Below are 16,667 nucleotides of genomic sequence, written 5' to 3'. Positions count from 1 at the left end.
GTAGTTAGAATTTTGAAATTAAATATGGCGTTTGCGTAGGTGGCGCTTTACGCCTTCTTTCTTTCTTTAACCTTCTTTCTCTCTCTGTCTTTCCTCTTTTAGGAAAGACCATAATGGCGATTGTGGGTTCGATAAATAAAAAAAAAACTTTTATAGAGAACAGAATTGTAGTTTTTTATTTATATATTATTTTTTATTTTTAAAATATACAATGTGGTTATTTTTCAGTGTTGCCAAAATAGATTATTTAAATATATGATATCAGAATCTTCAGAAGGGAAAAGCATTCCCTGTTCGAACAACTCTTTATCTTCTTCATCCATTCTTCTGATGGCTGTCATACATTTATTGCATGCAATAGCTGGTTGAAAGTCTGCATACTCCCAACCACATGCTATACATTGGACTTGTTCCAATCCAAATTCTTTTACCACTACGTGGTGGGTTCCTTGATTAATCCACTGTCCTCGGACTGGTGGTTGTATCCGCCTTGCACAATGGAAGCACATCCTCTTTGATTTTAGGTTGTACATATTTTGGAACGCTACGCTTGAATCAACGATACATAGGGCGTCAATTACTGTCGCTGGTGCACGCATTTTTCTTCTTATCTGTATAAATTATTATAATATTTAGTATTTATTTTTCTGAATACTAATTATTTAATGCTTACTTTTTTACTCTTCTTCACTTTTCTCACAAATCTTTTTTTTTTTTATCACTTTTTTTTCACTTCTTACTTCTCAGAGAACTTTGTGCTCCGCTTCTTTCGGCAGTTGCTTTTTGTATAGTATAGTGGCGTTCTTTTTAGAGTGCTTCCACTATGCTTCCAACGGTTTTTTCAGATTTTCGTTAGTGCGCATGCGCGTGTTCGCGAATCTAGTGGATTTTTGCATCGATTTTCACGTTTGATCTATGATGCTGATTGGTAGATAGGCCCTCTTTAGCCTATCTTTATGAACGATGCGCTTTTTATTGGGTCTTATTGCCAATTCTATGTTATTTGGTTCTATGTTTCGAAGTATAGTGTATGGTCCAGTGTATTCTTTTTCAAATTTGTTTCTTCTAGGCGGGTTTAATAACATAACTTTTTCACCTGTTTCGTAATTTATTGGTCGAATTTTCCTGTCGTAGTAGTGTTTTTGTCTGTGTTTTTCTTTTTCCAAATTCGATTTTGCTATTTCGCGTAAATTGTACAGTGTTTGAATTAGTTTCTCAATATATTCGGGGTATGTTTTTAAACTATCAATCGGTTTGACACTTGATGGTTGTCGAGCTTTCTTTCCGAAAATTAATTCATGTGGTGTAAATTTCGTTCCTTCGTGGATGCTGGTGTTATAGGAGAACATTGCCTGTGGTAACCATTCATCCCAATGTTTTTCCTTTGAGATATAATGTTTTAAATATTCTATTAAAACGTGATGACTTCTTTCTAGTGATCCATTTGATTGAGGATGGAATGAAGATGTTCTGTATGTTTTGATCTGGAATGTTTTGGCTAATTTCTTCATTAATGAACCAGTAAAACATGTACCTTGGTCTGTAAGTATGGCTTTTGGACTACCAAATTTGCATATAAAGTTTTCTGTAAAAGCTTTTGCTACTTCTTCAGATGTGGTTGATATTAAAGGTATTGCAGCTGAATATTTAGTTAAATTATCCTGGATGGTGAGTATATAACTATTTCCTGATGTAGTAATTGGTAGTGGTCCTAATATGTCTAAAGATACTTTGTCAAATGCATCAATAGGGGTGTCAGTGATGACCATAGGTTCTTTGTTTTTCATCCTTACTAATTTTACTTTTTGACAACTGATGCAGGTTCTAATATAATCAGTGATTTCTTTTTTCATATTCTTCCAATAATAATTATTTCTTATTCTATGGTAAGTCTTTTTTATTCCTTTATGTCCTCCTACTGGGCTTTCATGGTTTTCTTTAATGATCTGTATTCTTTCTTCTTTAGGTGGTGTGATAATGATTCCTTTACATAATGTGATGGAAATGTTTGATTCTGCAAAAATTACTTGTAGGAGTTTATGTAATCCTTTTAATTCAGGTATAGAGCATTCTTGAATTTGTCTTTTATGGAATTCTTGATAAAGTATTTTTAGTGTTTTAGGTAGGTCTTCTCTTGATTGTGTTACTAGGCCAAATATTTCTTTATTCTTCTTTTTTAAATGTATGATAATTTCTTCCTGTTGAGGTATGTGTATTTTCATTTTTTCTTTTTGTAAAAATTCTCTTGATTGATTATCTATTGGTTTTCCCTCTTCATTTAGGAATACAATTACAATCCCTTTCTTCATCCAGAGGTGGTCAGTTGTTTCTACTATTTTTGATGTGACTGGTAGGTTGCTGATCACTTTTGGTGGTGTTATTTTATGTGTGGTAAGTTGGTCTTCTTCTTTAATAATTTTAATAGGAGTTATAGGTGCTGTAGATGTACTTCCTGAATCAGTTTTTTCTTCTTTTTTCAGCTCTGAAAATTCTTCTTTGGTTCCTAAAGATGCTTTTTTTGTTCCTGAAGATGCCTTTTTTATTTCTGATGATGATATTTTTATTTCTGAGGATGCTTTTTTAGTTTCTGAAGATGAATCTATTTTGGGTGGTTCTCTATATATATGTTTGGGTAGAGTTATTCCCTCTTCAAAATCTTCAATTTCATCACCAATTATTATTGGTTCATGTCTCCTTTTAAGTGGTTTAGGAGGTTCAGAAATTAGTTGTTTTTTAGGTAATTGGTGAATTTCTACTGTGATTTTTTCCTGGTTCGGTTTTCTCTTTTTATATTGTTTGTTTGTAGAGCTTGATGTTTCCTTTTTCCTCTTCCTGTGTTGTTGATCTTGGAATTCATCAGTATCGCAATATTCTGATTCACTGGAAGTAGTATCTTCTTTTAGACGTTTTTGATGTTGACTGCTGCTTGTTTTATGTGGTCTTTTGTGGTGTTGTGTAATTTTTCCCTTTTTTATTTCTCTCTCTGAATCAGATGAAGTATCTCGCTGGCGAGTAGAATATTGGTGTGTTGTTTTCTTTCTTACAATACTTCTTTCGGATTCGGAGGAAGTATCTCTTTGTCGTGTGGCGTGTTGATATGATTGTTTTTTCTTTTTTGTTCTTCTGTTTTGTTCTGAAGATGTGTCTCGGCGTCTTGTTGGATATTGATGTGTTTCTTTCTTTTTTTTGATTTCTCTTGAACTTGATGATGTTGTTGGTCTCGGTCTTGTAGGGTGTTGATGAGTTTCCTTTTTTTTCTTGTGTTCCCTAGAATCGGATGTCGTCGATGGTCTAGGACGTGTAGGATATTGGTGAGTTTCTTTTTTCTTTTTGTATTCCCTAGAATCGGATGTCGTCGATGGTCTAGGACGTGTAGGATATTGGTGAGTTTCTTTTTTCTTTTTGTATTCCCTAGAATCGGATGTCGTCGATGGTCTAGGGCGTGTTGGGTATTGATGCCATTGTTTTTTCTTTTTTACTTCTTTTGAATCTGTAGTAGAGTGTTTCCGTTTTGCTTGAATTGGTAGTGTTACAATAGGATTTCGGGATAATGCGTCGGCGTTTATGTTTTGTTTTCCTGGTTTATATTTAATTTCGTAATCGTATTCGCTTAGTTTTAGTTTCCAACGCATTAATCTTGATGCGGGATCTGTTAGATTATGCAGCCACGTTAATGGTTTGTGGTCTGTTATTAGATAAAATTTTCTTCCATAAATATAGGGCCTAAAATGAGTTACGGCATATATGACTGCTAGTAATTCTCTTTCTGTGGCAGAATATTGAGTTTCTGCCTTATTTAAAACTCTTGAAGTGTATGATACCGGTTGATCTTTTCCGATTTCGCCTTGGCTAAGTACTGCTCCAACGGCGATTCCGGATGCGTCTGTGGTAATATTGAAAGGTTTTGTAAAATCTGGATACTGAAGAATTGGTTCTTCGCATAATTTGTCTCTGAGGATGATGAAGGCTTGTTGTTGCTGTTGCGTCCATTCGAATTTTTGTTCTTTTTTTGTTAAATCTGATAAGGGTTTAGCTATTTTTGAAAAATTTTTTATGAATCTTCTGTAATATCCGCATAAACCAAGGAATTGCCTAATATTTTTAACTGTTTTTGGGACTGGAAACTCTTTGACCGCTTCTATTTTCTTTGGGTCAGGTTTCACTCCATCTTCTGTGATAATGTGTCCCAAATAGGCTACTTCCTTTTTTAATAGCTCGCATTTTTCCGGCTGGAGATATAGGTTTGCTTCTCTTAGTCTTGCCATAAGTCTATTGAATTTCGTTTCGTGTTCTTCTATTGAGCTAGCATATATTACTATGTCATCAATATACACGAATGCTTCAACCCCTTGTAGTCCATCCAGAACGTTGTTCATAAGCCTCTGGAATGAACCTGCAGCGTTTTTTAAACCAAATGGCATTCTTTTGAATTGGAAGTGTCCAAATGGCGTTGAGAAAGCTGTTTTGTGCTTATCGTCTGGATGCATGGGTATTTGATGGAAGCTAGACTTTAAGTCGAATATTGAGAAGTATTTTGCGCTTCCCAATTGATCTAAAATATCGACTATATTTGGCAATGGATATGCGTCGCTAATGGTTTTTTCGTTTAATTTTCTGAAATCGATAACTAATCTCCATGATTTATTTCCTTGTGTATCTTCTTTTTTTGGTACTATCCAAATTGGAGAATTGTAAGGTGATGATGAATGTTCGATGATATCTTTCTCTAATAATTCATTGACTTGTTTATTTACTTCTTCTTTTAGTGCTTGCGGGTATCTATATTGCTTTATATTAACTGGAGCTTCGTCGGTTGTAATTATTCGATGAAAAATTTTGTTTGTAGCTCCAAGTTCATCTTCGTTTAAATAGAATCGATCAGCGTTGTTTGAAATTAAATTTTTTATGCTTGATTTTTCTTCTTTATTTAGATGTTCCAGGCGAAGTGATGTAAATAGTGTGGTTATGCGTTTAGTAGAGTCTGATAGCGTTTCTTCTTCTTCTTCTATTTTGATTTCTTCGTATGGTTCCAATTGTACGGTAGGCATTTCAATTTTTATTTCTTCAGAAGAGACATTTGTTGCATGAAGGAAGGCTATTCCAGTTCTGTTTGTTACGACTGCGTTTCCCATGTATAATTGTGGATGTATATCAATTTTTGGTATAAAGCCCGTTGTTTCTTTTGTATTTTCTATTTTGATAGGTATTGTTGTCCTAGTTCTTGATGGTATGGTGATTAAAGGTTCTTGGAATGGTATAATATAATTGTTGACTATGAGCATAGATTTGGCATAGTCAATGTTCGCTCCGCTATTCTTGAAGAATTCTGTTCCTAGTATTCCATCGTGTGCTATTGGAAGGTCCTCCACGACGTGGAATATGGACTCTGTATCCAGCGCTTTTACTTCGATGTAGCCTAGGGTTGAAAGATATCCTTCGGTTATTCCGTTTAATTCGAAGATAATATTTGTATTAATTATCGCTTTATTTGATATAATATGTTTTTTTATAATATTTATATCTGATCCAGTGTCGATCATTAATGATGCTACTCCTTGATGAAAATTTTCACTTATGAGTTTGATGCTTGGAGGTTTTTCTGCGTAATTTGCTTTTAAACACAGGTTTGTTTCTTTACGTACCTGTGGTTCTTGAGTTGTAGTTTGTTGTTGTGGTTGGTTTTTAATTTTTTCTTGATATGCTTTTTTCCTGCATTGTTCAATAGTATGGCCAATGTTTTGGCAATAAGCGCATATTGGAGGTTGTTGTCTTCTCCAGTTTGCGGTGCCTTGGTACCAGTTATTAGGAGGTTGATTTCCCGGGGTTTGATTTGTTGGATTTGCCAAAGGTTGGTTTGCCGGATGTTGAAAAGCCGGTGGTTGTCCCGTTCCTTGGCGTTGATATGAAGGATTACGACCCATATTTTGAAGCTGGTTTACCGGGGTTTGGTTTTGTGGAACCCGGTTTGGTTGCATCCATTGATTTCTTGGCTGATTGTAATTATTGTAGTTGTTGTAGTTGCTGTTGAAGTTGTTGTTATTATTGTTAAACCAGCAATTTTGAATCGTATGTCCCGGGCGCTGGCAATGCTGGCAATATTTTGGCTGCCACTGGATTGATGATACCTGCTGCCTTTGGAATGAACGGCTACTGCAGGTGTTGGTGCTGTGGCCGTATCCAAAACAATTGCTGCATTGAACGGCCTGGGTATATCCCTCAGTTATCTTCGTTCTCATCATGTTTTCTTTGTATTCCGCTTCGCCTTTGATAGCTGCGCTAATTGCATCGTCTAAGGTGTCGAATTCGCAATTTCGCAATCGACTGAAGATTTCTGGTTTCATCCCAGTCAGAAATGCTTTGACAGCATTGGCTTCTGCAGATACATTATATTGCTGCGTATGATCAGGAACTTCGATTTCATTACAGTTCTGAATTTGCAGCAGGATACTAGAGACTCGGCTGCTATAGTCGACGACTGCTTCGTTCGCCATTTGAGCCATCTTCGACATGTCTCCGTATAGTTGTATCGATGAGTACAAAGGAGCAAATCGTGATTTTAATACCGTAATTAGCTGTTCGATTGTATTGTAGTCTCCGCTCAATACTACTCTCGAAGCTTGTCCATATAATTTGTTTTTAATTAACTGGACTAGGCCGTATTCGGCGTTCGGTGAAATCATTCCTCTAGCATTAAGGCAATTCTTCGTGAATTGATATACGGATATGTTGTGGCCATCGAAAGGTGGCACTATGTCCGCTGCATCCCTTATGCTAATAGGTCGGTTGCCCTCGACTGGTACGTTGGCTTCGTTAGCCATCTTATAACTATTTATTAATGTGTATATATATATATATGTGAATAATTTTTTTTTTTTTTATTTCTGCGTATGTATCCTTTTTTTTTTTATTTATTTATATATTTTTTTCTTTTTCTTGCTTATTTATATATATATATATTTTTTTGTTTATTATATATACATTTATTTATTATTATTTTTTTTTTCCTTTTTTTTTTTTCTTTAATTTATTAATATGTACTTATATAATTAATTATATCTATGCTTATCTTCTAATTTGTTTTAAGAAAGGTTCCAACGTCCGCTAAGAATTGTATTCTATTGCCACACTGTCGAACAGAAAATTTATATGAACCGAACTGACTCGACGGATTCTACCTGTTTCAATGACTCGACCAATCCCACCGCTGTCACCAAATTTTTTTATCTAATATACTACGTGTAACGTCCCGGAATTATTCGCGAGCACGCTACTGCACCGACGCGTAGGGAGAGCGGTTCCCTATGAGAAGGCGACTCGTATTTATATATATTATGTATTATTAATTATAGGAAGGGATTATAGGTTCGGGTGGCGCGCGGTAAAGGAGTAAAATCCAACGCTAGATTCCTTTCTCAAAATAATAATATGTAGTGAGTTTATTCAAGAAATTAATTGTGGTGTCTTGTGTATAATAAAATTTAAAAAAAAAGGGTAGGTAAGTAATATAAAAGAATATTATTGAACGTAATTAAATATTGAATTTAAATAATGAATTTAAGTAATTAAATATTGAATTGAATTAATGTAACAAATGTTGCGCCCTGTGTTTGAAATACAAAAGAAAATAATGGTATTAGTAATGTACAATGAGTACGCCCTGGATTGAAAAATACAAAGAAATTAACAATCGTGTTTGTGCCTAAATTGGAATACAATAAAAGAAAATTTGATTATTACAAAAAAATAATTCAACCTAAAATAAAATACAGAGTAAATAAATTGATTAGTAAATGCGGTTCTAGATACGATTATAAAACTTGAATTTATAATTTAATATAATTTAATATAATTTAATACAATATAAATGATTCGAAAGAATTGTCGGGAAATTGGCCAAGATCCGTTCCGACGCTGTAGGAGTTGGCTCGTTCGGCCGCAGTTCGGTTTCTGGGCAACTTAGCCGTCAATGAACAGGCCGCATCCAAGGAGCTTCTGCTTTCGCTCGCTCGTTATACTTGGTAGCGAACTCTGCAAAACGGTATCGTCGCTCTAGAGCCAGTGTACTGATAGGCCGCATCCAAGGAGCTTCGGCTTTCGCTCGCTTGTTAAGCTTGGGTGCGAACCTGACACGTAGGAGAACCGCTGCGAACCGATAGTTGAGCGCCCCGGGTCTGACGCGGTACCTTTGCCGCTTTGCCGACAAAAGAGTCTAAGATTACTGAATTCTATATAAATCGTATCATAGACCCGTCTCGGACTACGATCAGAATCGAAGTGAAAATTCTTTGCGCGGCACTCTCGTATTTATACCGGAGAACTGCTGACGTAGCAGTTTTTTCTACCTGTGTTTTCGATACCGGAAGTGTTCGGACTTTGACCTGCGCGTACGTGACTCCGTGCGTATCGCTGTCTCTGTCTACGCGCTATTGCCGTCTCTCTCTACTCTGCGCTTGTTCCTATCTCTTTCTATTCGCTATTGCTATCTCTCTCTATTTATTTCGCGCGCTGTGTCGGTCTTTTATCGACGCGGTAGAATTATCGACGCGGTAGAATTATCGACGTAAATTCTGAAGTATATAAAATTTTTGTCAAACGTAAATATTAATAAATATAAGATTCTGTTTAAATACAAATATAATTATTTAAATCAATGTCGTACAAAATAAATAAAATGAACTGTTACATGTTTATAATTATGAAAAAAAAACGAAAATTGAATAAATATTTTAATAAATATTAATTATTGAATTTCTTCTTATTTACTCCTCTTCCTGCTGGATGTTACAATAGGATAAATATTGAAGACACAATTTCAGAAAATGAGGAATTGATGATACATAAAGTTGTAACGAACGAGCCTGAAAAACAATTGTGTATACCAAATGGCTTCAGTATCGTGGACATGCAGCACATTTTTGCTGAATTTCAGAAAATAGGCGACCATGCTAGAAACAGGGAGGACTGTGGAATTAGACACCTAAAAATAACCGACATGAAACGGTCGAGCCTGAGGACCACCCTCAGTGTAATATGCGATATGTGCAAATATAAAGGTGAAATCCACAGTGAACCTGACGACAGCAATAAAATGGAAACAAACCAGTATGCAGTTGCTGGAACAATTGTGAATGGAGGCAGTTATGCCCAAATGGAGGAGTTCCTTGCAGCGATGAACATACCCTCCATGTCGAAGAAAGAATTTAGAAAGCATCACGATAAAATCGTGAAAGCACTAATTATTGCTGCAGAAGAAGAGATGGTAGCAGCGGCAGAGGAAGAAAAACGCTTGGCCATTGAAAGAGGCGATATTGTTCCTGGATTTGGAATCCCACACATCCCCGTTGTGGCCGATGGAAGCTGGATGAAACGATCATATCGGACTGGAACGTATGATTCCGCGTCTGGAGTCGGCGTTATAATTGGATACCATACGAAGAAAGTTTTATTTATCGGTGTGAGAAACAAGGTGTGCCGGATTTGTCGATGTGCTGCGAAAAAGAAAGAAGAGCCACGGAAACACACCTGTTTCAAAAATTGGAGCGCAAGCCAAGCATCAACGGCGATGGAAAGTGACGCTATAGTCGAAGGCTTCAAGACCAGCGTAGAAAAACGTGGGCTGATTTATTCAACACTGATTGCTGATGGGGACAGCAGCGTTTATAAAAAAAACTATAGATGCGGATCCATATAAAACGCAGATTCGTGTAAAAAAAATTGAATGCACAAATCATTTGTTGAGAAACTTTTGCAGAAAAATGAAAGAAGTTGTAAAGATGACAACACCTGGTCCATTGAGAAGAATCGTTGAAAGCAGCATTTGGCGAATGCGTACGGACATAGTAAAAGCCGCAGAATTCAGATACAGTTAGCAAGTAACAACCGCTGAGAAAATTAAGAATTTGTATGCCGACATACACAATGTTCCTAGCCACGTTTTTGGTGAACACGCAGATTGTTCAAAACTACAATACTTCTGCGATGGAACGAGTAAAAAAGATGAAAAGAACATTGTTCCCGAATTGATGAAGATGGGAGTGTACGAACACATCAAAGAAATACTTCGACCTCTGTCGGCGCATGTGGAGAGTTTCCTGTATAACAGCAACAATAATGCCGTCGAAAGTTTCAACGGAATCATCGCAAAATATACAGGAGGCAAAAGATTGAATTTTGGAGAGAGAGGATCTTACACGGGAAGATGTGCTGCTGCTGTCCTACAGTATAACACAAAACAAGTGTTGTCGCGTCTGACAAGGGGAACTACCCAAGTGTTACGCTCACTTATTAATGAAACTTTGCCACCTTGTAGAGCTCGTCGCCCTGAACACGCCTGTACCCCCTTTTGGGAGCAGACGGCTAATTGTTTAAAAGATATTAACAATTAAAGTTAGTTACTCCTTACATTCAGAAGCATGACAAACTAACACAAACAAATGCTTAGCTCCGCGGTAAAACGCTTGACTGGCAATCTAATTGTCTACGGTTCAAGTCCATGATTCCCAACTTTTTTTTCTTTTTTCTTTTTAATGATAATTTGTTTCTTTTTGAATAACTATTACAACTGTGTTATAATCATTGCATTTATTAATAATTAATTACATGTACTGAAATTTTTATGCGCATCGCATGGTCTACAATACATTCCCTGGTTCTTACAATCCCATGAAACCGACACATTCGCCACATTTGAGACCATACGTTCTCAATATAAGAAATTGTAATAAATTTGTATTATTTAACTTTGTATTATATTATTTGTAGTTGTAATTTATGTTATTTGTGGTTCTAATTTACACATTCATAATTATCATTTATATTGCTTGATAATATCCAAGTCTAGCATTTCAATATTCTTCAACGTTCAAAAATAGCAGACAATATGGAAGTGACGTGTTCTAGTAAAAACAGGTTAACTAGGGAAAAATATAAAATAAAGCAATATATGATTTTAGCTCGTATTATAAAATTGATATTTATAATATAAAATTCTGGTTGTTCTTATTGTAAAGAACATACTTTGACGTATAAGAAAGCAAGAAGACGTAAAAATAGATTTTTCGCATCTTTATCATTTTTCGCGACAGTCCATTTCACATTCGACCTCATAAGTAGGTTTCGACCTTATAGGTAGATCGCTATGTGACTTACCGACGACAATGTCGATACACTAGTATTCTATTTATTAACATATGCAGTCCCCCCTCCGCGTGCCCCTCGCTCAGCGGCTCACCGACGACGCGGCATGAATGTGTTACTGAATGTGTAGCCAACTTCACTGCGACAACTTCGATGGGACTGATTGCGAGTGTACTTGATAGACCGCATCCAAGGAGCTTCCGCTTTCGCTCGCTCGTTAAGCTTGGTTGCGAACCAGACACGTATGAGAACCGCTGCGAACCGGTAGTCGCGCGCTCCGGGTCCGACGCGGAACCTTTGCCGCCTTGCCGACAAAAGAATCTAGCTACAGGATTCTACGTGATAATCGTATCATAGATTCGTGTCGGACTACGATCGGGATCGAAGTGAGCTCGCGCTTTTTTTTTTTTTGGCAATAAGTAGAGAAAAAGGTTGATTCAAACCATTTTCTCATTTGACGTACCTGAGAGCGAAGGCCCTCTCACCGACAGAAGACAACGTTATAAGGTGTTACCGGCATGAGGTGATTTTACGGCGAGGAGGAGTGTTCGGAAAAATTTTCGAAAAAACCACAAGTCAGAAATTAAACAGAACATGATTAGATAAAAAATAAAGAATAAAGATGAAGTTAAGAAAACTATTTACAGGAGGGTGCATGGACGAGTGCACCAAGTGCCGCCAAGCTGCGCGCGTGAACATAAGGCCATGTGCAAGAGTCCGTAAGAAGTTTCAAACGAATTTAAAACAGACATGGATATTAGACGCCAAGGCTACATCCTCATCATTGGGAACGGAACCTTAATTTTGAAGGGTATGGCATCCCTGCTGAAGGAATGAGTGGATCTAACCAGAGGGTTTGGATGATCATCAACATTATAGTTGGAGATCATATTGGAAATGTATTCACCAAGAGTTGGCATGGAAGTCATTTCGTGCAGGGCTACGGTGGAGAAGCGCTGCGGTTTATTTAAAATCATTTTTAAGATTTTGTTTTGAACAGTCTGGCATTTTTTCTGAGTACTCTTGGATATGAGGTTTCACCAAATCTGCGCACCGTAGGTTAAAACCGGCCTAATGCACATCTTATAGATATTAAGCCTGATTGACACTTGGAGGGGGGATTAATGACAGATGTGAGGGGTTAAAAAGCCAGCCATTTTGATCGTTTTAATGATGCGGTCATTAACCGCTGCCAACCAATTTATTCTTTGGTCAAGGACAACCCCCAAGTAGCGGACTTCAGATGACCATGGAATAGTATGATTTTCAACAGAAAGCGCAGTGTTTCGTTTACCAGCACTCAGCTTGAAACGCCGGGTGAACAGGATGGTCTCCGTTTTATCAGGATTTATGAGAAGCTTCCAATCCTTAAAGAAGTCCAAAATAGAGTTTAGAAAATTTTGCAGTCGTGTAACGAGAGTAGATACCTATGTGGAGGAGGAAAGGATTGCAGTGTCATCAGCAAACAACGCGAGAAGGCAGTTAAAGGCAGACGGTATATCATTGATGTAGAGAATGAAAAGTAAAGGACCCAGAATTGAGCCCTGAGGGACCCCAGCGGGCACATGGTACGAGCGAGAGCTAGAGCCTCGATAATAGACCGACATAAGTCTAAAACTCAGGTACGCCTGAATAAGACGTATAAAGCCATGATCAAAGCCCATGCAATGCAGCTTGTAAAGCAGCGCGTCATGCCAAACCGTATCAAACGCCTTGGCCAAATCAAGTAAGATCATTCCGCTACAACGCTGAACATTTAGATTGAAAGTAATGGATTGTGCTATTCGAATGACCTGTTGTATAGTGGAGTGACCCCTTCTAAAGCCAAACTGCTGATCAATGATCGTGCCCATGTCATTCAGGCGTTTTAAAAGTATGTCAAAAATACACCTCTCAAAAACCTTGCCCAGAATGGAGAGGAGGCTGATTGGTCTAAAACTGGAGACTAAATTTCGAGGCTTATCCGGTTTGTAAATGGGGACAACCTTGGCCACTTTCCACGCCGAGGGAAAGTAACCTAAGATAACAGATTTACGAAATATATAGTAGATCTGGCAAAAGACGTTTTTAGAGGCGTACTTCAACATAGGTACAGTGATGCGGTCCGGTCCCGGAGATTTTTTGTTCTTCAAGCCAACTATTATTTTAGCAATGGAGGCTGGAGAAAAGCCGCCCTGCCAGATAGGACCCCCCTGGTCGAGACCCAGTTCATAAATGAAATCATCAACCCTTTGAGCATTGGGAGACGGCAACTGAAATGCCTTGGTGTGGACATCCATGAAGTTCTTAGCCAATGCTTCAACTTTATCCCTGTCAGAGCAGACAGTGGTCGAGCCGACGCTAAGAGAAGGGAGAACATTAGCTTTTTTGTCGGAATTGACGGCTCTGAAAGTCGCCCAGAAGGTAGGATCGGTTTTTTTGAAGGATGCCAATGTGTTCACCCAATCAAGGTGACGAAGGACAGAAATTCTCTTTTTAATTGCCGCTGTTAAATCTTTGATTTGGCGTGATCAACGACAGTAGTTCGTCGTCAGCAACCAGGTGTAGGTGCTTTGTGACGGAATTGTCAAGCCGTGAAGACGCTCTGCGATGACAGGCATACAGGAACGAGGTTAAGTTTCGGACAGAATCATCGATGTCGTCAGTCGAATGAAGATGAGACTTAATTTGAAATCTGTCAGTCAGTTGGGAAAAAGTATCCCAGTTGGTGATTCTGTCCAGGCCAACAGGGCCAGGCTCATCGGCAAGGGTTAATAGTACAGGTAGATGATCTGAGTTGAAACGATCATTCGTACTGCATTTGAGATTAAAATGATAATTAGTAAGGAAGAAGTCAATGGTAGATGGTCTGCAATTAGGTTTAACGTGGGTGAAGGAGTCAGGATGAACTATACGATAGGAGTCTCTCAGCATATGATCAAACACCGTCCTGCCAGCCAAGTTAGAACTATAGTTATTCCATGATGTATGTTTAGCATTCCAATCACCGCCAACAATGAAGGGAGACCCGATCCTCTCAATCAGGTCCAGCTCAGAACTGTGCAGGTGTTGACGAGGGGGGGCATAAATGACTCCAACAAACAAACGTGGATTTTCAACTTTGATGAAGCAGGCCTCAATATTGTGGTTATTACTCAGTGGGTTGTTCAGAGTAGAGAAATGAAGTGAATTATGAATGATAATCGCGACTCCCCCTCCGTTCCGGGGCCCAAGCCTATCTTGACGAATTACAGTAAATCCCGGTATAGAAAAGTGTACATTGGCAGATAACCAAGTTTCAGTGATCAAAATAATTTCAGCCTGTAGGTCAGCTATGGCCAGCAGTAATTCGTTGCGTTTAGGCGTTAGAGAACAGGCATTCCAAAGCAAAATCCTAGGGAACGTGAAGATTTAGCCAAGAGTCTGGATAACGGACCAGAAGGCCTGAAATTTCTCGGCCTGAGTGTGACACTCACGCAGTCTGGATATCAGAGCTCTAGTTATATCTAACATTTGGTCCAGATTGACAAGAGAATTTAACTCCTTCATAGCATCAATGAGTTCCACCATGGTTCCCACATTGTCGCCAGCCGGAGGAAAAGGAGCAGAATTGGCCAGAGGTCTGGGTTTAGTACCAGCAACAACACTAGCATAAGATGCTCGAGTGTTGGACACAGGGGATGACGCGAAAAGAGCTGTATGAGATTGTTGGTAAGATTGTTGATTCGTGGCAGTAGAATTTGGAGATAGAGCTGAATTTTTAATGGCCATACCGCGAGCGGATTTTACGTTATTTTGCCGAGACTGAATATAAGACTCTAGCGAAGGGCATTTAGAAAAATTAGCCGTATAGGCTCCTCCGCAATTGATACATTTTGGCGGTTCATTTAAAGTTTTTTCGCAAGAGGAAGAGTGATGTTTCCCAGCACATTTAACACACTGCGGTGGGAAGTTGCAATTATAGGCAGAGTGCCCATAGGCCTGGCAACGGAAACACTGCGTGTAATTTCTGTTGGACAAAACTTATCCCAGTAGATTCTCACATTAAACAGAAAACTGACTTTACTAACGTCGCTGACCGAGGTGCCAGGAGGAAAATTGATTCTGAAAACCGAGAAGTTACGAGGTAACGTACAATCCTGACGACGAATTGGGACACAGGATAAAGGGTTTAAGCCCTTAGATTTCAATTCCTCGATGATTTCATCAGTAGGCGTATCAGGCAGACCCTTCAACACCATACTAAGAGCTTTCTCAGAATTAATGGTAAAAGTGAAAAACGGAATATTGCCATCGCGAAAAGTGGATTGGAATTTGTTGAAAGCATCTGCTTTATCAAATTGCAAACGAATCTTATTACCGAGATATTTAATTTTAAAAGTATTACCATATACCTCGGCAAGTTCCCGGTTGAATTTTGCAATATTATAAGAAAAATTTGAAATGTATAGAGGGGGAGGTTTGATGGTGACACGCTTATTAAGAATTTCGGAGTCAATAATACGCGGTTGAGCGCGACTAGCTTTGGCAGAATCGGCCTTAGTGACAGCACGTGTGACCGGATTCACATTGTTTATGTTGTTGGAATCTGCGTGCTGGAATGCTGCTAGTAAGGAAAAACGGTTAGCAACCGGGATTCCAGGAATCACTTCTGTATCCATCTTATCTTCGTTAGAAGCTGGGGCGTTGGGAACGTTGGAAACGTTGACTGAGCTTGACGAACGGTTTGGAGAAACTTTTTTAATGTTCGATTGATTATCAATAGCCCCAGATGTAGCATCCAAATCGGATTCCACTGAGCCTTGAGAGTATGCTGGAGACACTGGGCGAAGATCAAGTTGTCGTTTGGATCTGGACATGTAGGAATCACGCAGTTTTTCAGCGAAACAGTCACTTACACTAGAACATATGTCACTTTTACAATTAGTGTCAACTGAATTTGAGTTGGCAAAAAGCCGGATGTTCTCGGCTGTGAGCGCCGGTCCAGAGAACGAACTCGGCGCTCGGCGGAATAACTCGACCCTTTTAGGGTTACGCTTAGAACGCGTGATTGGCGGAGCCAGACCGTAAAAGTTATAGGAAGAATGAGTGAAACTAAACGAGAATACAAGAACACAAAATAAATGAACGTAGATAAGAAGCACTTGAACTGACTAACGCAAAAGCAAAAACAAGTAAACAGACTCGTGAGCACTAGCGCGGAGCAGATACAAAACACGTCTGTATGGGATCGAAGTGAGCTCGCGCTGCTCGGCACGCCTCTATTTGTACCTGGGATCTGCTGACGTAGCAGCTTTTTTCCTACGTACTTTTACTACCTGAAGTTTTTGGACTTTGACCTGTGCGTACGTAACTTCGCGTGTATCGCTATCTCTCTTTACGGTGCAGTTGCTGTCTCTCTCTACTAACGCGCGCTCTATGTCGATCTCTTATCGACGCGGTAGTATTATCGACGCGACAATTATCGATCTATTTTAATGAGTAATCATAACTATTAGTTGAACACGGTTATCGTTAATAAATACAAGATTTTTTTAGCTCTTAAGCGAAAA

At 38.5% G+C, this 16,667-nt stretch overlaps 1 protein-coding gene across 1 annotated transcript; it reads right to left on the bottom strand.

The window, feature by feature from the left end:
* Nucleotides 1-879: 879 nt before the first annotated feature.
* Nucleotides 880-5,668, bottom strand: LOC123987841. Its single transcript, XM_046285998.1, has 2 exons — nt 5,643-5,668; nt 880-5,416 (listed from the first exon to the last, which is right to left on the bottom strand). The coding sequence occupies exon 2, from the start codon at nt 5,280-5,282 to the stop codon at nt 903-905; it is 4,380 nt and encodes a 1,459-aa protein (XP_046141954.1). The 5' UTR covers nt 5,283-5,416; nt 5,643-5,668; the 3' UTR covers nt 880-902.
* Nucleotides 5,669-16,667: the final 10,999 nt, after the last annotated feature.

Source organism: Osmia bicornis, chromosome 5 (assembly GCF_907164935.1).
Source record: "Osmia bicornis bicornis chromosome 5, iOsmBic2.1, whole genome shotgun sequence".
Classification (NCBI taxonomy): Eukaryota; Metazoa; Arthropoda; class Insecta; order Hymenoptera; family Megachilidae; genus Osmia; species Osmia bicornis.
This window is presented reverse-complemented; position numbering and strand designations above follow the sequence as displayed.